This window comes from Ananas comosus, linkage group 2, assembly GCF_001540865.1.
Source record: "Ananas comosus cultivar F153 linkage group 2, ASM154086v1, whole genome shotgun sequence".
Taxonomy (NCBI): Eukaryota; Viridiplantae; Streptophyta; class Magnoliopsida; order Poales; family Bromeliaceae; genus Ananas; species Ananas comosus.
Window position 1 is genome coordinate 8534148 of NC_033622.1, and position 27300 is coordinate 8561447.

The window sequence follows — 27300 nt, forward strand, 5'->3', positions numbered from 1 at the left end:
TCAATCTAAGCTTTATAAATTAATTTAAAATTAAAATTTAAGTATAAAATTAATTTTTTCATCTTTTTTACTTAAATTAGGCTTATTTATAGGTAAGGCAGGCCTAAGTTGAAAGTTAGGCCGGAGAATCCGGCCTAACTTTTTTCCCCACTAACCTTTTAGGGGCAAGGTGAGCCCTCAGCCTTAGTCTTACCTTGAGGACGTATGGTTTGTGAATGTTTGCCTAATTAGGTAAGGCTAAGGCTAAGATCCCACTTTTTCTTCGCTTGGTTTGTGCGGGAATTTTCATAGTTTTCCAACTACGAAAATCTTTATAAGGTCGAGTTAAGTATACTAGTAATAATATATAGTTATTATATATATATATATATATATATATATTATTAAAAATAAATATTTAAAAAAAAGGAAAGTTGTTTGTTGATTTGTTGGTATTGTTTTTTTATGAAGAAAAAAAAAAAATATTTGGTTTGCGATCTCTCGCATTTTAAATAAAAGGAGGTTTTTTTAAAAAAGGTGCTTTAAAAAAAAAAGTGTCAAAATGTAGTTTGGTTTGTCCGGGAATCGGAAACGCTGAAGAAGGAGCAAGTGCAAAAATCCACAATAGTATACTGTTCATCTATAGTACGTAAGAGTCTAGTGCGAGATAAACTATTAGTGTCACCTTGACAATCGTCAACAGCCATATTCATGCTGGTATGTTATAGTGTTAAAGTATTATAAAAACAGTACGTTTTTGTTTGTAACTCAGCGGTACCTATACGACGTGCTAAACAATATTATTATTAGTAGTAATTCTAGAGTGACCTCTTGTTCTAATAGAGTTTGTCACAGCTGACAGCTGAATGTCGTCTAAGAGATAAAGGGCGTTCGGTTTCGAGGTTGGAGAAATACCGTCGTGGAGTGTGTGTGGGGGTGTTTTAAAAGGTCACGGCGTGTAATTAATACTGACGACTTCGATACCTTCTATGAAGTATGTCTATGTGAGTCTAAAAGGACTTCTTCCTGTTCTACAAGGGAACGAACCCTAGGAAGGGCGGGCGGAAACGACCGAAGAACAATGGTCGTCAGAACGAGCCGTCTAATGACGAGTGTCGACGGACGGCAAATAATCGCCGGCATCCGGACTATTACTGTCAAACACTTTCTACATTTAATATCACTATCAAGTTGTTTAACTTTCTCTCTATAACGATGCATCATCATTTTTTGTATTCCATTAATGAGCCACTTTAGACTAAAGTGGACAAATTTGAAAAAGTAAGGTTTCCTGTTAATTTCGGAAAGTTTATACTACAATATCCAAGTCCTACAACTCTACCACGGCAGTACTCTCTATCTTTGTTCCATTAAAGAGGAATTCTTTTCTTTTCCACTTGAATGCTTCAAATCAAATAGGTTTACTGAGTTTTATCTCATTTTATTATACATCGTGTCGTTTGTATTAATCTGGTGTTCAACTAATAGTGTATATGAAGAGACAGGACGAGGATAGATAATTGTAGACTCTTTTTAATTTAAAAACCGTCTTTTAAAGCATAATTCCTAACCATTGACCTTTAAATTTACCTAAACGACTTATGCAAATATTTAAACGAAAGATTCTATTCTCCGCTATGTACAGTCGTCGTATATTTCTATAGGAGTTTAATGTATAACGTAAAGAGTTGTTCATGGACAAGGGTCGTAATAGCCAACGTCATACGAATAGACAAAAGAGCGAACCTCGATTAAGTGGGAGGGTTTGTTGGAGCCAATGACTTTATTAAGTCTAAGTATTGTGGTCTTTACAAATCTATCTCCGTCTTTTATTGTCTTATCTTACGTCTTCGAACAATGAGGTTATTTACCCCGACTTGTACACAATGTTTTGTGTTTGTCAATTTACCGGATTCGAAGTGCTCCACCGTTCTTTGCTGGTGGGTTTAGTTATACGTCCAGATCATGGATCTCGTTCGTTGACCAGTTTGTTTTCCTATTAAACGAGTTCAAAGAGAAGTGAGAAAGTCTATTGATCGTCGTCATTCTTCTTAGGTCGTAAAACGTGTCTCTATTTCTCCTTTCGTAGATAGTGGGGTTTTTCTGTTCGTTATATAAATTCGTGGTATGTTTTTGGTCTTGGTTGTTTAGGTATTTTATGAAATAAAATAGTACTTCTTGTGTCTATAGATGTTCGATTTAAGTTCAAGCGTGAGGTTGAGTATCACCAGGTACTGAACCGTGTTTTTTCTTGTGAAGGTCATATCTAAAGGACCTGTAACAATTGTTTGATAGAAAGCTATTGACTACGATCTGTACTTTTTCCATCATAAGTCGTCTGTTCATTTTATTTCAAGTCTACTGTCTTCTTCCCATGGAGTATGACAAGAGAATATGGTTTATAGTTGATCATTCGTTATAGATATAAGAATTTGTAGGATTTTGTTGTATAACACCTTACTTACTAAGGAATTTTTCTATGACAACTTACTGACGTGCGAAGTATATTTTAACGAAATTACTTACGATTTAACATTAGTGGTTAAGTGGTAACTTTATGAATTTGCTATAGTACGGGTGTGGTTTACATCATATAGTAAAACGTAGGATACTCGAGTTCCAAGAACATGCGTTATTCTATCTTAATGTACGAAAACACCCGTCAGTACTTTCAAGGAACTCCCTTTATAGGTGTCACCTTTCTTATGTCCGGACTCGTTCCTTGTGGTGACTGTTCGTAAGGAATCTGTTAACTTCTCCATTCATACTATTTCATTGACTAGTACTTTTTTCTCATATTATTTCGTGGAAGAGAAGGAGCGAGTAGTTAGGCACAGAAGTTGTGAAAGGAGGAGAACCCACTCCGTCTTCGTCGTAACCACCAGACTAGACATAATAAAAGTAAACGTAAACCAAGACTCAACAGTGAGACTAAGAAGTTAAAATTCCATTACGGAGGTAACGATGATAACGGGGGTGATGAGTACAATCGAAAACTACTGTTCAGACTTAAGTCCGGGAATTGTAAGAGAACGGAAAAGAGGTCTCAGAGAGAAAAGACACGATTTGAACAAAGGAAGTCTCAGTTCAAGAGTCGTAATCAGCTCCGTCGACGATGTACGAAAAATCCTCTTAGACCTCTACGTTCCGATTGATGTAAAAGGAGTAGTAGTAGTAGACTTTTTAGTTTTTGTTGGGAGGAGAAAGATGGTGAACGTACTAAACTAAGGGAGGAGTTTAAGCGTAGTACAAGTAGTAGTGACGATCGTCGTAAACGACGAAGAAAACGTGCATAAACTCGAAGTCGACAGTGACTTATATCGTCATCCGTTTTTGTCCTTCTTTTAGTCGTTCATATATTGTTCGATCGAAATCTAAACGTATCTTTGGTGAAGTATAAGTTAGTTTTGTCTTATCATGTTCCGTCCTATACCGTTGTGGTGAAACAAATGGTCTTTGTGACCCTTATAGTAATCATCAAAGACATCGTCTTAAACCACCGAAACTAAAACGACTACGTGCTGGGGTGTCTGATCGATCGCTAGGTCATAAAGGATTACTCAGGAAGGGCAAAACCAGAAAAACGAACGATCAGTCTTGTCGTTGTCAACCAAGAAATTGTCCTCCGTCGAATAAACGACACAATTATAAACGACTTCACCGCTATAGTGAAAACAGTCAACTGAGTACGAAACTTGAGCTAACAGGACTATCAGGAACAACACCTCCAACTTGTACTTGTCAGACCAGAAAATCTTATGATGATCTAAATCTAACGGTTCGACGAGGACATCGATAGTGTCCGAAACCACCCCACCCCGACTGCACAAAGGGTAACTGTCATGCGAACTGTTTCCTTAAACTTTGTGGTGTTTTGGATTTAATTCTAAGGTGTCTCTAGTTATTTCGCCTCTACTTTGATACTATTTCGATTGTTATGCAAGTTACTGTACCTCCTCAAAAACGTGTATTCGGGAACGGATAAATAAAAATTTGGGTTTTAGTGTAGTATAAGAAGGTTACCAGTCTAAAAGTTGAACCGCTGTAGTGGTTTAATCTTAACTTGGTAGTATGAAGAAATTGATTCAAGAAAGTTCATAAAATACATGTAAAGTGTTTCTAATTAGATTTTTAGTTCTATCTGGCTGGCATGTGTTATAACCTCACTTAAATACCGACGTCCAAAAATTTAAAGTCTTCAAAGATCCACAAGACTAAAGTGGATGTGAATTTTTATTTAAGTTTCTTCCGTATTGATCTTACGGATATAGTCTTCTTGTTCTGGATGAAATCCAAATATATGTCTTTAAACCTTAAAGGTTACTCTTATACATGCATACTCCCAATATATACGATATTCACGTTTTACGTGTATGTAAACATTTATAGTTTCACGATACTTTTTGGATAACTGATATCCAAAAGATATTATTTATTGATTTGTTCTCTCCTTATTAAATGGATAATAGGGAGTTCGTTAAAAGAAGTAAGCTCCCGAGTAATTTCTCGAGAAGACGAACGTGTTTGAGGCGTGAGGTTTCGTGACGTTGTAGGAAACCCTACGTTCGGACCTGCGATATTTGGACTTAACTTGTCCATAGAAATTTAAGGAAGGAGTGTAGACGTTCGTTTATTTCTCAAGTTATAGAGTCTTCTAATATTCACTGTACGATACGATTGGGTGTTAGCGTCGCGTTTTGTAGTTATTCCCAACCTAAAGGTAAGTACATCGAACTGAAGGTAAAGTGAAAAATATATGAAAAGGAGAGTGAAAACGTAGCTTCAACGATCCTTAAGTTTAAAACATAACAAAACAATTTGTATATTCTAATGTGAAAAGAGAGGTATCGAAAACAATTTCTCTTAGCCACAATAACTTGTTATACTTTTACGTTAGAAAAGATTTATGTTATTTGTTACAGTTAAGAATCTGGTACTTGTTACGGTTATTCATGTTATATTCCTTGTTATAATTGATCGTGTCTATGATTATAGGTTAAATAAAACTGAACCGGGGTAATCCTCGTCATGTACACGAGGGTTAACGTTTAAGTGGACCGGTTTTAGGCTTCTTCGTTCAAGGTATATTCTCACTTTCTTTTTTTGAACGGTTAGTTTCCACTATCGTTAGTTGGTCAAGTTCTCCTGTAGGAAGAAAAGAAAAGAAGAATAATACGAATTCCTTTTTTCTTTCGGATATTCCTTTAAGTTTAATACCTCGGTGCTTACTTCTTACAAGATCTTCGATCTGATCTTTACTCTCTACGGAACACAACTTCAACAAGAGTGTTCAAGTATAATGGGAGTTCAAATTCTGGACTTCGTTCGAACTGTGTCATCCAAACTCCCAACGAGAAATTGGTAGGTCTGTTACACATATAGTGAAGATTGAGAAGGGGTACAAAGAATTGCTTAAGGACTTCGTCGGACTTTCGTTACTGACTCCTTTAATGACTGGTATAATGTATGTTGTTGTAGATCTCACACTTTTTATTTTTTTTACACATGGGGAACCGCGTTAAACTCCTTTAACTTTTCAACGCTGACTCGGTGAATATGCATTAGACGTTGTATTACCGCTTTCGAATCTCGTTTTGTGTCCTTTAGTTTAGTTTAAGTGACCAATGACTTCCGTTTATCTATTGTAGATGTCGTAATTCCTTTCTAGCTCCTCGGTTCCAGAAGTGTAATTAACGGATGTCCGCAGGTGGCGTTCTTCTTATTTTTCACTTCAGTGTCATTATTGTTGTCTTTCAGTGTGTCATATGTTCATTCCTCACTTTCTGTAATATTCCAAGAAAGGACTAGTGTCCTATAATTTTGTACGTTTTAAAGAGGAAAGTTGAACTTTTGTACAGCAAGTTGGTTGGTCTAAGGCGAACGGTCGACTTAACTGTTATTATTCGGCAAGCTTCCGTTTCTTTGGAATTGTCTTTAGATTTTAAAACCTTATTTCTTGTTAATGCTTCTTGTTACGACGCTTAGGTTAAGAGTATGATCGTTCAGTAGTGCTTGTGCTAAGGGTAGAGTGAGGGGTTTGTCTTAGGATTATAAGGTAAAATCTTAGTGAAGTTATAGGGATTTTAACGTACTTAGTTTGGGATTAAGAAGTTTATGTGTAAGGATACGTATCCTAATATGTGTTCTTATCCTGGTATTTAGTATCTTATGCTTAGTTTTAGTTCCTTTATAGTTGATCTTTGGAGGACATTGTCCCTAGTTGAGTGGTGAACCTCAGCTAGCCTCCGCTCCCTCTCCTAGACCCCATCTTCTAGCTCTAGATGTGGAAGGCGGTACCTAATCCCGTTGTTTCCAGCCCTAGACTCGGGGCTAGCTTCTCTCCTCCCGCCCCGCGCCCTTTCTACCCCTCTTTAAAGCTCGCCTCTCCCGAAGCAAAGGGCGGAAAAAGAAGCCACGGGAATCGGAAAAAACGACCCCGGAAAATACCACCGCAAGAGCGTGCTCACGCTCCCATAGCAGCGAAGCTAGCTCCCCCCGCTCCCCGCAGGATTCTCGTGCGTGCTTATAGCCGTGCCACGCACGCTCAGGCTTTGCACACCGCATGATGCACCTGAACCCGATCGAGCAACCACGTACACCCGGCCTCCCTCCGGGTTATTCATCCTATTCGGGTACATTTAAATAAAAAGAGTCCTTTTTTTTTTTTTGTTAAGTAAATATTGAAGTTTTAGAGATCCCGGACAAACCTAAAGGAAGGGAAAGAAGAAAAAACTTAGAACCCGTATAAACCTAAAATCTAAAATCTAAACACCTATAGACGTATAAAAACATTCAAGAATAAACATTCCTTTTATTCGCTCGGTTAATTAAGGAGGCTCGGCTAGTAATCGTTGTTTTTGAACTCTATACTTAGTCTTTTATACCTCAACTGTTCAGTAGAGCTTTATGTAGAAATGGTTGTATAACATGTAGTAGCAAAGACAAAATAGTCCACGAGAGGGATGTTATTGAAGGTAATATAGGGAATTGCCCCGTTACCTTTCTACACTGAAGTAGCGGAACAAGTAACAAGTTTAAAATGTGGATTTTTACAAAATTGTGTTCTGTACAAACTAAAACTGGGATAAAATTTGAGGCGAGCCGTATATTTAGTATGTTTAAGTCTTACTCTTAAACTTGATTAGTTAAATTAGTTTTGGATCTTGGCTCTCCCACGTCATGTTAAAAGAAAATAAAAAGAAAAACCTATTTCAACACGACGGAGTCGGGATATTCAAGGTAATTTCCAATATTCTTAAACGTCTCCACCGATTATCGACTCGGATCATCATACATAATTTCGACCTCATATCTATGTTTAGTTTTCGCCAATGTAATGTAGCACGTAATATATACTTGCGGTGCTTTGTTGTTAATGCTCTGGTATGTCTAGTCCAACAGTGGATCCAGGACTATTTTGACTACGTCTTCCGTGTTTGTTTCTTAGGTTTCATAGTAGAAACGATCTGTAACGACATGATCATCGATGCTTTAACATACGTTCTGATCAAAGATGTGGGTGGCACGGAAGGTTTTGGGAGTGATGACATCTGTAGCCTCCGGAATGCGATGATAGCTAAACGTCCGTGGTGTAGCGTTCGAACTAGTAAAGTTAGTGAAGAGGGAGTAAGTTAAAATATAGCAGCAGCATTGTTAGCTGATGTAGATCGTTGGCTAACCGAAATTGAAAGAGAACGTTATTCGATTAGTCTACTTGTGAGAGAAGCCCGACTCTCATTAGGTTCAAGAAAGAGGGCGTGTGTTAGAGGTAATATTGTTGTGGTTTCGATATCTATAGTTGGAAAAGACAATAAAAGTTTCAGTTGGTAAGACCGCGATTCATGGGGCCGCACGGAGAATAAGCTCAGTAATGAACCGAAACTAGAGATAGATACTCAAAGCTATCAGGTTTTAGCCTTTGGAATCGTAACTCGAAAAACAGATTCTCTTATAAAACGCCGAACTACAGATTCACCCGTTAGAAAACGGACGTGAGAAGCACTTCTATGCTTTCTGGGGAACGATACAGATTCTACTAAAAGGCGGCGCATACGGTTAGTTCTTGCCCTCAAGCTAAGCGTGATTTCTAGGTAAATAGTTCGCTCGGCAACGTGTACTTAAGCATTTGTTCTTCGGATACGCAAGCGAGGTGCGTCTTAGGTTGGTCAAAATGTTCTAATTCCACCACTTATGATGGCTAGCAGAGCTGGAGTCGATTTTTAAGAAAGAAAGGAACTGGCTAGGTTAGGTTTGCGAAGTGCCGTTAGAAAAGCAGCGGATAAAAGGGGAGTTTTTGGCTGGGTTTAGGAGGAAGAGGCTCGAAGAACCTCTTCAAGGGACATCGGAGAAAGTTAAGAAACATACTTTTGGCAAAGCCGTAAGGACCCTGATCTAGCTTTTCAAGGGGTAGGAGAAGGCGAGAGAAGGTAGAGGAATGGGGTTTGTGTTAATGTTACTATTGTTTGCGATTCCTTTGAGGTTGAGGATCTTATTGTTGATGACCTTGAGGACGTAGTTACAGGAAGCATTAACCTCCGCCCGAAAAGCGTCCTCGTCTTCGTCCCCTATTCCCCTAAGAGACGTGGAATTGTACGCGTCTTCTTGACATTATTGAATAGCGGTCAACTAAGCAGACGTTGCTCTTTTAGAGGCTCCCGTTCTTCGTCAAGGGTAGTCTTCGTAAAGGGGGTGGCTTGACTTTTTTGCGCCGAAATGTGCTTGTTAAGGAGTTTGTTCGGCAGGACGTTGAGAGAAGTGACTATGAGGCTTTGCGCCAGCGTAGCCACAGCTACATTAACTTTATTCTCTGTAATAACTCTCAATTGTTTAGTACTAGTACACTTTTAAGTGTTCTATTTCCTCAGTTGCCGAGTGTTGGCTCGAATCGAAGGGCCAGCAACTGAACGGCCTTTATCAGGCAGCTTCCCGTCGACGTAACAAATGGGAAGCACGTTTGCGGCATTAGCGGCGTGTGGCAGCCTATGCGCGTCAGCAGTCCCATGTGAAGCTCGTCCAGGAAGTGGTAGGAGGTGGGCCGCCGCGAGGTCAGCATCTCGGAGTTCACGGGCAGCCTGAGCTTAGAGTACATGACTCGGCTGAGGCGGCCCCAATCGCCTTAGCAATACAGCCCGAACGGCCCAACGAACTTCCTTTGTTTCTGACTATCCGACGGCAAGCACTTCCATTGTATGCAGCCGAACGAGGGCCGAAAGTGACACCACTACGGAAAGGCCATCATCTCGACGCCGCCTAGCCTCAGCTGCATCCGCGCCTCTGGCAGCCCCTTCTGCCACTCCATCTTAGACGAAGACCACATTAAGCGCCGCCTCTGCAGCCGTCACTCAGCGTAGGGAAGCCTTTCACTGACCGGCTACTGCTCGCACAGCCACCCCACCAGCTTCCTGACGGTCTGCCTTCGCAACCGCGCTAGTTTCTCGTCATTCAAAGGGCGAAGGCACTCCAAATCTGGGCGGCGCACAAACAAGCTGCACAAGCACCTGGTGTGCTCCCACAGTAGCTGCAGCGCCTCTTGATTCAGCGGCCAAAGCCACTCGACCTCGCACCGCAACAGCGGCTGCCCCGCCAGCGCCAACCGACAGGTCTGCTGGACGCCCCTACGCTATCGTCTCAACCACTATTTCGACGGCAGTACCGACACGTGCTACTTATACCTCTTCTGCTTACGCAGCGTTCTCCGCTGCGCCTTCTTCGGCGTCCGCTTCCTACCCGGCTTAGGCCTCCCCAGCTACGCCTCTTCCTACCGCGCCTGCCTCCGCGGCAGCCCCTTCCGCTGCGAAACCGCCTCCTACCTTCCCAACAACCAGGTGTGCCACCTCTCCGGCCGCCACCCCATCAGCGTCCCTAACCGTACGCCCGCCTCTTTCGACTCCTCTTTCGTCCTCCGCTAGCGTTCCTCCCTCTCCGTCGCCGCGGCCTCTTCGGAGTACCATCAAGAGTTGACCACCCCTTTTACCTCGTTGCTAGCTCGACTAGACATTTTGCCAATAATGGACAAGATCGATATATATATATATATATATAATTGAGCTCCTACGCTTTTAAAAGTACCAAGACATTGGTGCTTGTAAATTTTTAGTCTTTGGATTAAGGAATGTGTGGTTAGGATGATGTGAGCCCCCTAGGGTTAAGTGGGTGGTTGGTTGAATAGTATAATCTAACGGGTGTAAATGGTCAACAGTGCAGATAGAACGGCTAAAAACCTCAAGCACCAAGTGTTTGGTGCTTTTAAAAGCATCATAGCCGGACTCTCTCTCTCTCTATATATATATATAAAACAAGAAATAAAAAAAGAAGATAGGCGGGAGAGAGAGAGGTCTACGTGGACCTCTCTATCGCGGTCCACGAGGTGGGGTGTCCCTCATGGACCGCGTGCCTGGTGACCCTTTTTTACTAGCAAACAAATGCTCGGAATTTTACTTTTCCATAATTTTTTTTCAGGGTGGTTTTATGACCAACCAAACAGGCCGTTACGAATTCTTGTAAAGTGCACATTTATTATCTCTGTCTTCGTTGTTTTTATTCTTTTTTTTATTCTTCATAGACTATTGATATTTCATTTGAATGACTGTTTGGTTGGATGTGCAATTACGTATAAATTATATACAACTGTAGTTGAAACTGCACATGGAGACTCAACTATAGTAGTTGAAATTATGCTCAAATCAGCTGTCTTCCAACTGTAGTAATTGAACAAATTATTTTATACAAAAGATATCCTTTTTCTAAATCATAGTAGTGCAGGGCTGCGCTTTGCAGCGAGTAGTCAATAAAAATATATAATTATTAAAATCTTAAGATTAAAAAATTATAATAAATAAAAAATTATAAAATAGTGTTATGTGCATTACTAAAAATAGCTTTTTTATTAATATTTTTATAATTTTTGAATAGTTACATTATTCTAAAAATTTTATTTAAAAATTAATAATAATTTTGGAAACTATTCTATAAATAACTTTTTTAACTAAAAAGTTAAAATTGAAAAACTTATTTCAAATTGCCGAAAAGGCGAAGATGTCTTTACCTTATTAAAATTGATTAGAGAAAAAGAAAAATTCTTACATGCACATGATATATATTAACATTCTAAACACCACAACTTATATTAGATGATAAATATTTGGATATCAAAACTTAATTAAACATATATGACCTACAAAGTTAATAATTTAAATTCTTTAATGAACTAGATTTTAAAATAAAAAACAACAAAAAAAAAGAGTCGAAGAATAAAAAAAAATACAAATAAGAAATTGAAGATGAAACAACAGTTACTACAGTAAAAATATAAGAAGTATTTTAAAAAAGAACTATAAGAAAAATTATATTTATAGCATTTGAGAATTAAAATATCATATGTTTCATAATTTGAGCTAGAAATTGCAACTAATTAACATTTAAGACCTAAAATATTTTGTCTCTTATAGTTTGAGCAAGAAATATGTAATATACTGAACCTTAGCAAATTATCAAGGTTACAGTATAAGTTATGCTTGATTGAGTTCGAGACGTTTTGCGTAAAATAGACGTAAAAAAAACGAACTTTAAAACTCAAGTTTTTTTTTGTAGAGGACTAAAGTTGAATATTGTAGTAGGTGAGGGGCTTTTGGATAATAGTGGCCTTTCAACCTTATCCCCACCGCCTTAATTAGGATAGGGAGGCTGTGAGGATTTAATTATCTTTCTTCTGTCTCTCTTTAATTTAGCTCGTGGGCACGGTGGAGAGCTCGAGCTCGGGAAATTTTTCGTCGTCGACGTCACGTCGCGGTGCCGTTCGAGTGTGCGTCCATCGTCGTAGCGTCGCGGGGAGGTTGGGCGAGGGTGTGATTCCGCCGTTCTCGACGTCGCGCCGAGTTGGATTCGCTTTTGAGGTGGGTTTATCATCGGAATCCTACTCCTATAGTATTGTTGGTCGACATGTATCGTTAATATTACAAGTTGTTATTGTTTAGCTCAATTTCATGAGTAGGTATGTTTTAGACATATAAACTAAATTGGGAGCATGTTATTAGTTGTTATTAATCATGCATGTGGGACTTGGATAAAACATAGGAGAAAACCAGCGTTCGGGACCTGGCATATGTTGAACTACCTGATTTAGCCCTAGGGGCCGTTGTATTTTTATACTGTTGCAGTATCCTCATAGTGAGTATCCCAGATAGTTCAGATTTCAGTTATGCTCATGCTAGGATTCCGAGCCGATTTTTACAGTAGTGTTTACAGTGTTCCGGATTAGTAGGTGCCGTAGTGGTTGACGGCGGATCCGGATTTGATCGTTCCGATATAAGATTGTGCCGAGGGCACGTGACTAGGGGTTGGTAGTACTGTTAGACATGTTTTCTTGACTTTAGCCTGTGGAGCCTGATTGAGCTCGACAGAGATACGCTTGCATACTCGGTTGGGTCGCGCCCACGAGTGCCCCTCCGGAGTCTGGCTTTGTGCTTTCGCGTTGATGTAAACACAGTGGGTCAGAATTGATAGTAAACACAGTGGGATAGTGTAGTGGCATGTAGCTATGGATTTCTTTCCGGGTTTATCTTTTAGCCTTCTTTCCTACTGTAGTCTTAGTGGGTGAGCCGATGATTTTGAGAGCGGTACCTACTGAGGACTACTTGTTTTTACAGTAGTTCTCACGCCCAGTTGTTACCCTGTGTTTTGCAGAGCTTGTTGTTCCGGCTCGACTTCAGAGGCGGATCGAGGCAAGGGCGTCACGAGCTAGAGCCCTACCCGACGAAACGCCGTGCTAGAGGATCACTAGCTGCAGGTAGTAGTGTTGTTATTTTGAGCTTATGTACATACTGATATTAGAACTCGCTGGAGCGAGTGTTTTTGTACTTGTTAGTTTGTATGTATATGAGATTTGTTCGTTCTACCTGCTTAGTTCTTTTCAGCTCTACACTACTGTTTATAGTATTGTATATTTTACAGAGACAGCTATCGCTTCGTATACAGGAAAAATTTCTTTGTATACGGCGGATTTGTCGGCGTGCCCGGGGAACGTGTAATCCGGGGCGTGACAGATTAAGTTGGTATCAGAGCTTAGCATTAGGTCATTGGGACCTAGGAAACCTAAGTTTGGCAAATCTTAGGAAAGCAAGACGGGAGAGGCATGATTTATTACGAAAGTCAATGATTAATTGTTGTAACTCACCCTGAGGGGAGTGAGTGATTCGAGGAGTGCTTGTTCTGGCCTGCAAAATTATGTTGGCTGCAAACGACATAATTTTGAGGAGAAACAGGGGCTGCCTTTCGGACTTTCATTGATCGGGTCGAGAGTATTTGTGTTATCTGACCCTGTTTTATTTTTGCAGCTATGTATCGTCATCGAGGCTGACCGTCGACACGGGACCGGGCACAGTTGACACAGGATCGTGTCGGACCCTCCGAGATGCCTGAGCAGGCAGAGCCGAGTGCCCGACAGGAGCAGAGTACAAGACTAGAGGCGAGCGCATCCCCCGACTTGAGTGCTCAGTTGGTCGCTCTGACAGAGGTGACGAGGCGGCAGGGGGAGTTGTTGGAGAGGTTGTGTGAGAGGGTCACCCCGCCACAGAGTACTGTACCAGAGCAGATTGTTTCACCTCTGACTGCTCCAGCGGCAGCACCAGCTACAGTAGTACTACTACCAGTGACCGTTCCTTCAGTGCCAGTTGCGCCGGTTGGTGAGGCATCGCAGATGACCGAGGCTGAGCAGGAGCGGATGGCTGAGAGACTCGCTCGCTTTCATCGTTTCGATCCGCCGACTTTTGATGGCCGATGCACAGAGGCTTGGGTTGTTGAGGACTGGGTCAGCTCGATGGAGAAGTTATTTGAGGATCTTTTCATTCCTGAGCGGGAGCAGGTACATCTGGGAGTGCATTGCTTGACAGGGGATGCCCTTGCTTGGTGGCGGAGAGTGAGGAGAGATTACAAGTTGGTGACTTTGCAGATGACATGGGACGAGTTCTGTGGAATGCTATATGGGATGTATTTTCCCAATAGTGTGAAACAGAAGCTCGAGGAGGATTTAAAGAAGATCCAGCAGGGGGGCCAGACAGTACAGGAGTATATTCGAGAGTTCACGCGACTCCTGAACTGTGTGCCGTTTGTGGCTAGAGACGAGGCACACAGGGTGTACCTTTTCGAGCAGGGTTTGAGGTCCGAGATTTTTTGGTTGGTTCAGGCGCAGAGGTTGAGGACCTTGGACGCGTCGATGGAGCAGGCACTTTGGGTTGAGAGAGGTGATATATCTATTCGGTAGAGGACTCAGGTTGCAGAGCAGAGTCAGGACAGGAAGCGCTCAGCTCCAGATGAGGGTGGACAGTCGAGCAGCTGGCGTCTGCCGAGACCTCCACGGTCGCGTTCTTAGGGTCGTGCGTCCTCGGGACGTCAGCGTTCTAGGGGATCGCGGCACCAGAGGCAATCACAGGGATTACAACCATGTGTGATTTGTGGAGGACCGCACTGGGCACGGCAGTGTGAGCAGCGTGAGGGCCGATGTTTTGGAAGTGGATAGCCGGGGCATATGAGGTCTGCTTGCCCCCGAGCAGCATCACCAGCGCCATCGACTGCTTCAGCAGCATCCGGATCTCAGCAGATTTCTGGAGCACCTCAGAGTTACCGCGAGGAGGACAGGGCACCTGCGCTGCGACAGGGTGAGCGGCGACAGCAGGCTCCGAGTGGCAGAGTATATGCAGCCCAGGTGGAGGACTCTTCAGCAGTCGATCGAGTGGTAGCAGGTATAATTTTAATTTCTAGTATTCGAGCCCGTACTTTATTTCATACCGGTGCATCACATTCTTTTGTTAGCCGAGCATTTGCATTGTTGCATGGTCTAGAGTTAGGGTCATTGTTACAGGCACGAGAGGTGCAGATCACCGACCATGTGTTATAGGTTGCAGAGTGTTGTTGGTCGTGTCCGGTGCAGTTGGATTCTTGGATCTTGCCCACAGACCTGTTGGTCTTACGGAAACTACAGGACTTTGACGTTGTGCTTGGCATGGATTGGCTGGTGCGGTACTATGCTACTATTGATTGTGAAGCAAGGACTGTGACGTTCCACGAGCCAGGCCAGGAGGAGTTCACTTTTAGAGGCTGCAGGAGCACGTTGTTCGCTACTTGGATTTCGTCGGCGAGGGCTCGACAGTTGATGAGCAGAGGATGCGTCGCGTTTCTGGCGACGGTAGTAGAGGTACCTATGGTGACACCGGGACTCGAGGATATTTCTGTAGTTCGCGAGTTTCCGGATGTGTTTTTCCCTGAGTTGACGATGATGCCGCAGGAGAGGGAGATCGAGTTCGTGATTGATGTGGTTCCCGGAGCTACACCAATCTCGAAGGTACCTTATAGGATGGCATCGGTAGAGCTGAGAGAGCTAAAGGCGCAGCTTCAGGATTTGATGGACAAGGGATATGTGAGACCCAGTGTATCGCCTTGGGGAGCGCCGGTGTTATTTGTAAAGAAGAAGGATGGTTCGCTCAGGTTATGTGTGGACTACCGGGAGCTGAATAAAGTGACCATCAAGAACAAGTATCCCTTGCTGCACATTAATGATTTGTTTGATCAGCTGCAGGAATCTTGTGTCTTCTCGAAGATTGATCTCCAGTCAGGTTGCCACTAGCTGAGGGTGAGGGCCGAGGATGTTCCCAAAACGGCTTTTCGGACTCGGTACGGGCATTATGAGTTTACCAATGATGCCTTTTGGATTGATGAATGCCCCTGTCGCATTCATGGATTTGATGAACAGAGTGTTCAAGCCGCTCTTGGATAGATTTGTGGTAGTCTTCATCGATGACATTCTGATCTACTCTTGTAATGATGCTGAACATGAGGAGCACTTGAGGATTGTGCTATAGTTTTTGCGAGAGAAGAAGCTATATGCCAAGTTAAAGAAGTACGAGTTTTGGTTGCGGGAGGTCGCTTTCTTGGGCCACGTGATTTCTGCAGAGGGAGTAGTAGTGGACCCGAAGAAGATTGATGCTATTCGGGATTGGCCTAGACCGACGACGGTGACAGAGGTGAGGAGTTTTCTTGGACTAGCAGGATATTACCGTCAGTTTGTGGAGGGCTTTGCGAAGCTTTCCACACCCTTTACCAGGTTGACACGGAAGGGGACTCGGTTTGTTTGGTGTGAGGACTGCCAGAGGAGCTTCAACGAGCTGAGACAGAGATTGATGTCAGCTCCTATCCTTACTCTTCCTGTGATGGGGGAAGGATTCGTGATCTACAGTGATGCATCGCACAGTGGATTGGGTTGTGTGCTGATGTAGCATGGTAGGGTAATTGCTTATGCTTCACGGCAGTTAAAGGATTATGAGAAGAATTACCCTACGCATGACTTGGAGCTTGCTGCGGTAGTCTTTGCTCTGAAGTTGTGGCGATATTACTTGTACGGCGAGCACTGCGAGGTTTTCACCGATCATAAAAGTCTCAAGTATCTGTTCACTCAAAAGGAATTGAATCTGAGGCAGCGCCGGTGGTTGGAGTTACTGAAAGACTATGATATTAGTATTCAGTATCATCTCGGCAGGGCGAATGTAGTGGCAGATGCATTGAGCAGGAGGGGAGCGCAGAGCTTGAGTTTGTTGATCACTCAGCAGAGACCGCTGCTTGAGGAGCTACAACGGCTGAGGCTTGAGGTGGTGTCCCCTGGGTCTACAGCAAGACTGATGTCTCTGGTCTTGCAGCCCACTCTGTTGGTTAGGATCCGGGAGAAACAGAGTGGAGATCCGCATTTGTTGAGGATTTGAGAGCAGTTAGATAAGGGACAGGCGGAGGGTTTTGCTTTAGACAGTTCGGGAGTACTACTGTACATGGACCGACTGTGTGTGCCTGTGGATTCAGAGATCCGAGCGGATATTTTGAGAGAGGTTCATTGTTCTCCTTATACGGTTTGCCCTGGTGGAACCAAGATGTATAAGGACTTAAAGGCACAGTTCTGGTAGAACGGGATGAAGAGGGACATTGGCAGATTTGTGGCTTAGTGTCTGACTTGTCAACAGGTAAGGCCGAGCATCAGGTACCTGCTGGCAAGCTTCAGAGTCTGTCAGTGCCTGAGTGGAAATGGGAGCAGATCACGATGGATTTTGTTGTGGGGTTGCCTAGAGCATATGGTGGCTATGATGCTATTTGGGTGATAGTGGACAAACTGACTAAGTCTGCTCACTTCCTACCAGTTCAGACCACCTGGTCCAGAGAGAGACTCGCGCAGTTATATCTGGATGAGATTGTTAGACTACATGGTGTACCAGTATCGATCGTATCAGATCGGGACCCGAGGTTTGTGTCATATTTTTGGAGGAGTTTACAGACAGCTTTGGGGACTCAGTTACATTTCAGCACAGCGTTTCACCCGCAGACGGATGGTCAGTCGGAGCGGACCATTCAGACTCTAGAGGACATGCTAAGGGCATGTGTCCTAGATTTTGGAGGAGGGTGGTATCGACACTTGAGACTAGCAGAGTTTGTGTACAACAACGGTATCAAATGAGCATTCAGATGGCTCCGTTTGAGGCGTTGTATGGACGCAGGTGTCGATCCCCGTTGTTTTGGAGTGATGTGGGTGAGAGGAGGACATTTGGGCCTGAGATTTTGCTAGAGGCTGAGGAAAAGGTGAGAGTTGTTCGACGACACCTTTTGACAGCCCAGAGCCGCTAGAGGAGCTACGCCGATACCAGGAGACGAGACTTGGAGTTCCAGGTTGGAGAGCATGTATTTCTTAAAGTCTCGCCGTCCAGAGGGATTCGCCGATTTGGAGTGCGTGGAAAGCTCAGTCTACATTTCGTTGGCCCTTTTGAGGTATTGGAGCGAGTTGGACCAGTTGCTTACCGGATTGCTCTACCACCCCGACTTGCTGGTATCCATGATGTGTTCCACGTCTCAGCGTTGAGGAGATATGTTTTCGATCCTTCTCACGTGATTGACTTCACTCCACTAGAGATTGACGAGGATCTGAGGTACGAGGAGTGACCGGTGCGGATTCTTGCTCGTGAGACGAAAGAATTGCGCAACCGAGTCATCCCGTATGTGAAAGTGCAGTGGAGCAATCACGAGGAGCTGGAGGTAACTTGGGAGCTTGAGACGGTGATGAGGGAGTTCTATCCCTATCTGTTCGATGCCCAGAGCTGAGGTATGCTTAAGTTTCGAGGACGAAACTTTTTTTTTGGAGGGGATGATGTAATATACTGAACCTTAGCAAATTAGCAAGGTTACAGTATAAGTTATGCTTGATTGAGTTGGAGACGTTTTGCGCAAAATAGACGAAAAAAAACAGACTTTAAAACTCAAGTTCTTTTTTTGTAGAGGACTAAAGTTGAATATTGTAGTAGGTGAGGGGCTTTTGGATAATTGTGGCCTTTCAACCTTATCCCCACCGCCTTAATTAGGATAGGGAGGCTGTGAGGATTTAATTAACTTTCTTCTCTCTCTCTTTAATTTAGCTCGTGGGCACGGTGGAGAGCTCGAGCTCGGGAAATTTTTCGTCGTCGACGTCGCGCCGCGGTGCCGTTCGAGCGTGCGTTCATCGTCGTAGCGTCGCAGGGAGGTCGGGCGAGGGTGCGATTCCGCTGTTCTCGACGTCGCGCCGAGTTGGATTCGCTTTTGAGGTGGGTTTATCATCGGAATCCTACTCCTATAGTATTGTTGGTCGACATGTATCGTTAATATTACAAGTTGTTATCGTTTAGCTCAATTTCATGAGTAGGTATGTTTTAGACATATAAACTAAATTGGGAGCATGTTATTAGTTGTTATTAATCATGCATGTGGGACTTGGATAAAACATAGGAGAAAACCAGTGTTCGGGACCTGGCATATGTTGAACTATCTGATTTAGTCCTAGGGGCCGTTGTATTTTTATACTGTTGCAGTATCCTCATAGTGAGTATCCCAGGTAGTTCAAATTTCAGTTACGCTCGTGCTAGGATGCCGAGCCGATTTTTACAGTAGTGTTTACAGTGTTCCGGATTAGTGGGTGCCGTAGTGGTTGACGGCGGACCCGGATTTGATCGTTCTGATATCAGATTGTGCCGAGGGCACGTGACTAGGGGTTGGTAGTACTGTTAGACCTGTTTTCTTGACTTTAGCCTGTGAGAGCCTGATTGAACTCGACAGAGATACGTTTGCACACTCGGTTGGGTCGCGCCCACGAGTGCCGCTCCGGAGTCTCGCTTTGTGCTTCCGCGTTGATGTCGCTGATTAGTTGCTATCCACGGACTGTTTAGAGTGGAGGTAGCGCGGCTTAGACAGGCGGGACGGGTGCGTACACAGTCCCTAATGAGATTGGGTCAGAATTGATAGTAAACACAATGGGATATTGTAGTTGCATGTAGCTGTGGATTTCTTTCCGGGTTTACCTTTTATCCTTCTTTCCTACTGCAGTCTTAGTGGGTGAGCCGATGATTTTGAGGGCGGTGAGGACTACTTGTTTTTACAGTAGTTCTCACGCCCAGTTGTTACCCTGTGTTTTGCAGAGCGTGCTGTTCCGGTTGCTCTGTTTTCAAAGGTGGATCGAGGCAAGGGCGTTGCGAGCTAGAGCCCTACCCGACGAAACGCCGTGCTAGAGGATCACCAGCTGCAGGTAGTAGTGTTTTTATTTTGAGCTTATGTACATACTGATACTAGAACTCGCTGAAGCGAGTGTTTTTGTACTTGTTAGTTTGTATGTATATGAGATTTGTTCGTTCTATCTGCTTAGTTCTTTTCAGCTCTACACTACTGTTTGTAGTATTGTATATTTTACAGAGACAGCTATCGCTTCGTATACAGAAAAAATTTCTTTATATACGGCGGATTTGTCGGCGTATCCGGGGAACGTGTAATCTGGGGCGTGACAGGCGTGACAAAATAGTAATCCTAGAAAGTTCAAGGAATAAAGTTTCACGCATCTTATAGTTTGAGGATCAAAAGCACAATTTACTTTTTTTTTTAATGTTTTATTTATCTTACAAACAAAGTCAAAGTTCAGCATTGATCAGTTTTGCTTAATTAGCAATTTCATATGAGAAAAAAATTCACTCATTGATCGACTATTTGCCGAGTTGTATGGCATTGAGCTTGTACCCACCCTGTATCTGAACGAGTTGTTGTACCCGATCATACTTTGGACATTCGAAAGTTTTGCCTTAATTGCCCTGTTAGAGTAAGGGATTGGATTATGCCTATTTATCTTTTAGCTCTGCACAAGTTTGGAGAATTTGATGTAGTATTGTGTATGGATTGGCTTACGAGATATTATGCCACTATTGATTGTAAGAATCGAACTGTGACCTTTTATGAACCTGGTCAAGAGAAGGTTGTGTATAGAGGGTGCAAGAGTTCGCTGTTTGCGACGACTATTTCTTCTTCGCGAGCTAAACTGTCACGCCCCGGGACCCGGCATAGGCTCGCCCGGTGCGTGCCCAGACCCCATATGCCTGCACATATAAGGCGTCTACAACAATAGAAGTATGAAAGTAAGGAAAAGTAAGACAACTATAGATATCAGAGCAACTAGCAGCTACATACTAACAACAAGTAGAGAACAGTAAACTGATCCACTAATAAAACATAAGGTAAGTACAACAACTGCCTCAAAGTACAAAATGGGTGGTCTCTATACATGGTACAACTCTCAACCTCTTCAAAATAAAAACATCGAGAGGTAGACCACCTATCAAAAATCCCTCGTCAAAGCTCGCTAGCCCGAGGCGATACCCTTTCCTCGGTCCCTGGCCTCCCCCGGCGCGGAAGGCTCTGAAAAGAAAACACGAAACAGGGGGCGTGAGAACTATAATTTATAGTTCCCAGTGGGCAATTACTGACCTCAGCACATTGCGCCACTAGGCCCAAAGAGTATGGTAGATATGATAAACAACTGGAATTAAACTGCAGGTATGAAAGCATGTATTGAATGCTAAAATAAACTATTATGCTATAAGCAATATGATGGCAATGTGTAGTATACAGATTCTATCATGCTCAAATATGTCCAATACAAAACTAGTGTGATCCTACATGGCAAGCAAGTATACTAGAGTGCAAAGAGCGCTATAATCAAATATACTATAAGTCCAAACCTATGCTATAAGCATGTCTAAGAAACTCAACTACTATAATCTATTTAGTAGTGATTTTACTTACGCGACACCATGTCGATTTCTATTTCCCATTAAGGACCTACCCAAGGTAGTCCAGCTTGTGCCGCCTAAGTGCTTGTGGTAGCCCAACATTCCCACTCGAGGAATGAGTCTGTCCTACCTGGCCCTATAGGCTTCTCAATACCGCACGAGCGAACATAAGTCGCATAGGCTAACTCCGGAGTGCCGGCTTGTAGGGAGCGACTCTCACAAGCATGTGCGAATGAGCACAAATGGCAAGCAAGCGTAGTCATCGTCTCAAATGTCCAATCATCATGTCTCTAACATGGTAACAGTCACTAGCAACCCATCGGTCTAGTCCAATGTCCAACGTGAAGGTTTAACCGTTCATTATGTCCAACGCCCCTTTATGGCATTACATCTCACTATGCCCAAATCTCGGTTCAACACTAATGCCACTTCATGACATTAGGTTTACTAGGTCCACACATATTTCAAGCCTAATGCCCCTTTATGACATTAGCTTTCTAATTCACAAACCTCTCTAGCCTAATGCCCCTTTATGACATTATCTACTAGGTTCACATATAACCCAAGCGCATTGTCTCTTTATGACATTAGCTTACTAGGTATACATAATATTTAGGTCTGAAGCCACTTCATGGCCTAATGTTTCCCTCATATGACCAAGGTATTTATAATCATTGTCATTTCACTATATGAAACACAATTCTAAGTCCCAAATACGAATGCTAAACTCATGCATAAGTCTCACATGCAAGCTCTCTACTATATAGAGGTCCAAAAATGCGTTGTATACAGCATAAACATTTTAAGCATTTTAAAATCATAAATAATACATCTAACATGAAAATGCATGCTTTTTCATTTTACGATACATAAATCCACAAAAATGAGATTTTCTCATTCTTAGGTGAGGTCAAACCCACTGAGCACCGCTAAAACTCCTTCATTTCGCCGAACGGAGTTGTTCACAATTCTTTTAGTACCCTAAAGGTCACAAGAGAAGAGATACACATACGTTACGAAAAGCTATAGTCTCAAACATTAACCAACTTACGTAAAGGGGCAAAAACTCACCTATAGTGTACAAATCTCCTTTAAAAATCTAAATGGAAGCTAAATCCCTTCCAAAGCAACCTAAATCAAGGTTCTAATCTAATTAGATGAGTTCTAAAAGCTTCTAATAAAAAATTCCCAAATAAATCCTAAGTTTCCATCTCTAGGGTTTCATCTCAAGAAAACCTCTAAAACATGAATCAAAAGATGGAATCATGCTACTAACCTCAAGAGAAGTCTCAACTTGGGCTCAAAATCAAATGGGGTCGAAGATCTCTCCTCCAACAAGCCTCCAACAAAGCTCCAAGTCCTCTCCAATGGTGGAAAAGCTTCCAACAAGCAAAATGAGCAAAAGAGATGTTTAATTTCTTAAAATCCAAGCAAAAATCAAAGAAATAGAATGGGAAGGTGTGGAGAGCTCCCTCACCTTTCTCCCTGCTGTTCCAAGCTCAAGGGACAGCCCTAGGGGTGTGGGTGATGATATAGAAGGCCACAATCGCAAAAACACTCCTGCAATTTGACCTGTTCAGATTTTGCCAAAGTGTACCGGTACACGAAAAATTGTACCGGTACAAATCCCACGAAATGGCAAACCCGAAACTCGGGTTTGAAATTCGGCACAAGTGTACTGGTACAACCATCAAAGTGTACCGGTACAAAATCTGTACCGGTACAACCATCGACCTGTCACCGGTTACACAGTGTGCAGAATGTAATCCGAGGGTAGCCTAAGCCCATCTCTTTGGTGACCTTAGCGTTACATAAAATACTACAAATCTCGAGATACGAGCCATAGGTTGGAACACTGCCAACGACCCACCAGAAAATCTGAAAAATCTCAGAACACAGTTCAAACACTCGAACCTCACAATTTGCAAAGGTCCAGTGTGTTACATAAACAGTTGGTCAAGAGGAGTTGTGTAAGGACTGAGATTTTGATAATGTAGCTAAACTCTCTGTTGACGATGTTTTTGTGTGTAATTTAATTACATAAGCACTCGTCAAGTTTAAGGAGAAAACGAGTTAGAACAGAGAAGTTACGCGATCATTAGTTTTCACTTAAAGTGAATAGTAACCCAGTTTTCCGGAATGGCCACGAAGTAGAGTTGGCTTCTGGCGCGTATCGGACTCCGTTCATAGTGATCCAATAGCTCGTTTTGAACGGTACAGCTATTCTGGAACAAATGGCACTGATGGATTTCAGATCTGATGCACGATTATAGAGAAAAAGGGGGTTTATTAAATTTACATATGTATATGTATATGGTTATAATGGTGGATCCTGGAGAGGGTTGGTTTTGTCGCAAATCGGCGACCAAATCGAATGAAACGAAATTGTAGTTTTGATGCCCTCGACATGCTGAACGCGATGGCGCAGTCAGATCGTAAATCCGACGGACGGATCTCCGGTAATTGCAAAGTTATCGCTAAGAGGTCGAAGGTGGCAATTCGGAAAATTTGCAAAAGTCATTATATTTTATGTACCGAATCGCGTGAGATCGGACATGTGGGTGTATTCGTGTGTTTTACTCATGCTTTGAAGGGCTGGGATGGAAATTTTTGTCTTCGAGGGACTTTCCTGCAAAATACACACTTTGTATATAATGTTGTATTAGGGTTAACATGCACCAAACCCTAGATCTAGCCACCCATATTCACCCAGCTAACCATAGCCGACTCAGCTGCTCCCTTCCCAACCTGTGCGAGCATCCCGGCCACCGGCAAGCTCGCCCGGCCGCCGGAATTGCGTAGTCCACCATCTCCTCCATCTTTCCCTCCACCTAGCCATCATTCACCTCAGCTTCAGGCTTTTGGAAGCCAACTCACCATGTCTGGCCCTCACCCTCTGGCCGAGATAGACTTCCGGCGTCACTTCCGCTGTCCACAGCCATCCGCGGGCGCCGCCAGCGCCGCCTGGGTGACCCACAGCCACCCCCGGTTCGCTCGGGCCAAGGCTTGGGCTTTTTTGTCTTCGTGCGCTGCAGCCGCCTCGAGGCGGGCCGCCCCCCTCCGCCGTCGGTGACCTTCAGCGAGATTCCCGCCGTCCCTGCGCGCCGCCGGCTGTCGCTTGTGGCTCCTGCGGCCGCCCAGACCTGGTGCGGGCCTAGGCGGAGCCCTCGTGGCCTCCGCGCACCGCCGCCGCCCACAGTGGGGCGCACTACCTCCTCCTCGACCTCCGCCGACAGACCGTCGCCTCCCGGAGCTCCTCCGGCCGCCGCCGGACTGCCGCGGACCCCATGAACCCGAGAGCAAGTCGAGGGTTGATCTGTGCCTCCGCACCACCGGCCGCCTTCCGTCGTCGGCCAGCACCTGCCTTGGACCCCACCGACCGGCTGCGCTCGTCCCCTGCCGGAGCGCGTGCCGTCCGATCGCCGCCGGCCAGCCCTAGCTCTCCCCTGGCCGGTAAGCAAAGTTTTTGCTATTCTGCGCACTGTTTCGGTTTGGGATCATTGTTCCGGTGACCCGGGGCTATTCCGATGCCTCCGGAAGTGAGCACGGTGATCGTCAGTCAGTGCTGATCATAGTGCTCACCTCATTTAGGGTCAACAAGCTCCGGATGAATGAGTTAGAGGCGTTTTAGTTTCAGTGCGCAATGTTCGCTGAACTTCGAGTCGCTCCCACGTTTCGCACAGTGCCCAAAACTGCTCCGAAAGGTGAGCACGCCCTTCGGCATGCCGAGACTTGTCAATTGGCGTCCCGGTTTGATTCAATGAGCATCGGTTTGCACTATCGGGCCATAAAATCCAAAAATCGCATGAAATAATGCGAATTCGTGTAATCGGGAGGCTTTTTGTGCATTTGTGCTAAGTGTGGTTGCTGTTGGCAGCGTGTGAGGACAGCGAGTAACCTCTGGACTGATTGTCCAAGGCCCCAGGCTCTTGCGGAGATCGGAAATGCATTTTCGGTGAGTTTGTCGGCAAAATTCGCCGACGGAACGCGGGTTCGGTTCGGAATTCTTCCACGGTGCTTCGTGATGAATTGTGTGGTGCTTCGTGATGAATTGTGTAGTTGCTGAGCCTTGTTGACTGGTCACTCGTGTCATTTCGAGGGTTCAGAAATGACGGGTGAGCGACGGTGGGTTCCGGTGTCGAAATTGACACTTCCGGAAACCCGGATCCGAATAATTATCTGACGATAGTTGTTTGGTTGTGTATTCTTGTGTTTGCTGCCAAGACATCCAATTTGATACGTTTTGTGGCAAGGGGTGACTTGTAGCACGAGTCGGTGCGTTCCGGGATAGTTAGTGGGTCCCGACGGAGTCCCGGTGCGATTTTCGGGACTTCCGGCGAGTTACGGTAGTCAGTTTTGGGAAACCGATCTCCGTGGGTTTGGTTGTGGGGTTGTGATTTAGTGTTTCTTAGTTGTGGGTTAGATATTAACCCGATGGACCCTCCGTAGGTCCGGTTGACATTCTCTCGCAGTCAGGAGACAGACGCGACATCCTTACAGGTAGGTACTTCGATCCGAAGTTGGTACAGTGGTGCACGCTCGGTGATATCCTTCTATCCCTATTCTCCTATTATTACTATTGCGTAGTATAGTATATTGAGCCTTGCACCTTTACTCTACTCGCTGTTTGCATGATTAGTATCCTGAGTAGGAGTAGAGTAGTTCTATCTACTTGTGATAGATGTTGACCTAGTCGGTCGGTTGTTGCATTCAGTATCTGTTGACCTGATTGGTCGGTTCTCGTACTTCGTATCAGTGACCTGGTTGGTCGGTTCTTGTATCACGTATCTGTGACCTATTCGGTCAGTTCCATGGCTCCTGTCGTTCGATGACCTTTGAGGTCGGTGTACCCTGAGGGGTAGGATTGTCGGCTAGTGGCTGACGGTAGTTTTGGATTATACACTGAGATGACTTGTTGATTGATTCTTGTATATATAGTTTAGTTGACCTATTGATCAGTATTTGCATACTTTTGGGAGGATGTTAAGTTGCTCCATCCTAGTTGACCTGAGTGGTCGGTTCTTATGCTTCCTTACAGTTGATGACTATACGGTCGGCGAGCCCTGTGGGCAGGATTGTCGGCTAGTTGCCGACGGTTGGCCTTTGAGCATATCAGCATTGATCGCTCGAGACACGTTCGCTTTTCACGAATATCAGCGGTCTGATCCACCGCAAGAGGGTGTTCTTTTTCGAAAAAGTGGTTGCAGGTGTCAACCCGTGAGCCCAAGAGGGGTTATATGCATGGTAGAGTGGCAGTGGTACTGTCAAGAGGTTTGCGGTGCGGACCTCCAGGGCACAGGCTTGAGGTTTACGGTGCGATAGAGCATTGGTTTCAGATTGGATATATTTGGACTTCTCGTCTGGTTGACGCATATAGCTATAGTAGTGGTTGTTGCATGTATACTTACAGTTCCTTCTTTACAGTTGTCTTGCTACTATAGTTTTGATATCCTTGTATGCTTTTAGTTCTTCGTTACAGTAGCGGTAGTTGTTCTTTTATATATATATATATATCTCAGTCGTTCATTATCGTTGCTACTGTATTTCACTTACCTATATTGATATTTAGCTCTTCTTGATCCGGTGAGTACTCCTCGCCTTCGTCGGCTTGCGGTATCCACTGGGAGGGGAAACATGTTTACATGTTCTTACCTCCCCTACTATTTTTCAGGTATTGCGGGCAGTGAGGGTTGAGACGAGATGTGAGACACGTTCGTAGTGGTCGCTAAAGCTTTCAACCCGGTTTGTTCGGTATAGTTGTTACCTTCGTTATTTCTGTTGATTGAATTAGACAGTTTATATGGTTCAGTGTTTTTATTACATTTGAATAATAGGGATTTCGTAATAGAGGACTTATGGTTTTGTAAACTGAAAATGGTTTTCTACCTCTCGTGGTAGCATGTGTTAAAAAGGTCAGGTTTCCGTGTGAAAAACAGTTTTGGAAAAGTTTCTTCGCGGTTTTTCGTAACTTAGTATTTTAAAACCAGTTTGCGGGTAAAAAACATTTCAACTGATAGTTGTGGATTTATATTCAAACTTAGCATGTGAATCTGTGATGAATGGTGTATGAATGTATAAATGGTTAGATGTTGTATATTCATTTATTGTGGTTGTATTTTGGTTATACTCTTGTACTTGTTCGACGCCGTGCAAATATAGGGGAGACTCTGTCCGTGTGAACAGTGAACTCGCTGTATTTGTGGCGGATCTGGCATACCCC

General features: G+C 43.8%; 1 protein-coding gene across 3 annotated transcripts; it reads left to right on the plus strand.

The window, feature by feature from the left end:
* LOC109725889 lies at nucleotides 11684-26991 on the plus strand. 3 transcript variants are annotated; one of them, XM_020255287.1, is made up of 4 exons: nucleotides 11684-11870; nucleotides 12661-12763; nucleotides 13311-14714; nucleotides 14870-14908. In XM_020255287.1, the coding sequence occupies exon 3, from the start codon at nucleotides 13388-13390 to the stop codon at nucleotides 14234-14236; it is 849 nt and encodes a 282-aa protein (XP_020110876.1). In that variant the 5' UTR covers nucleotides 11684-11870; nucleotides 12661-12763; nucleotides 13311-13387; the 3' UTR covers nucleotides 14237-14714; nucleotides 14870-14908. The 3 variants fall into 3 exon arrangements, 1 of the variants encoding a protein (XP_020110876.1); XR_002220370.1 differs by lacking the exons at nucleotides 13311-14714; nucleotides 14870-14908 and adding an exon at nucleotides 26752-26991; XR_002220373.1 differs by lacking the exons at nucleotides 12661-12763; nucleotides 13311-14714; nucleotides 14870-14908 and adding an exon at nucleotides 26752-26991.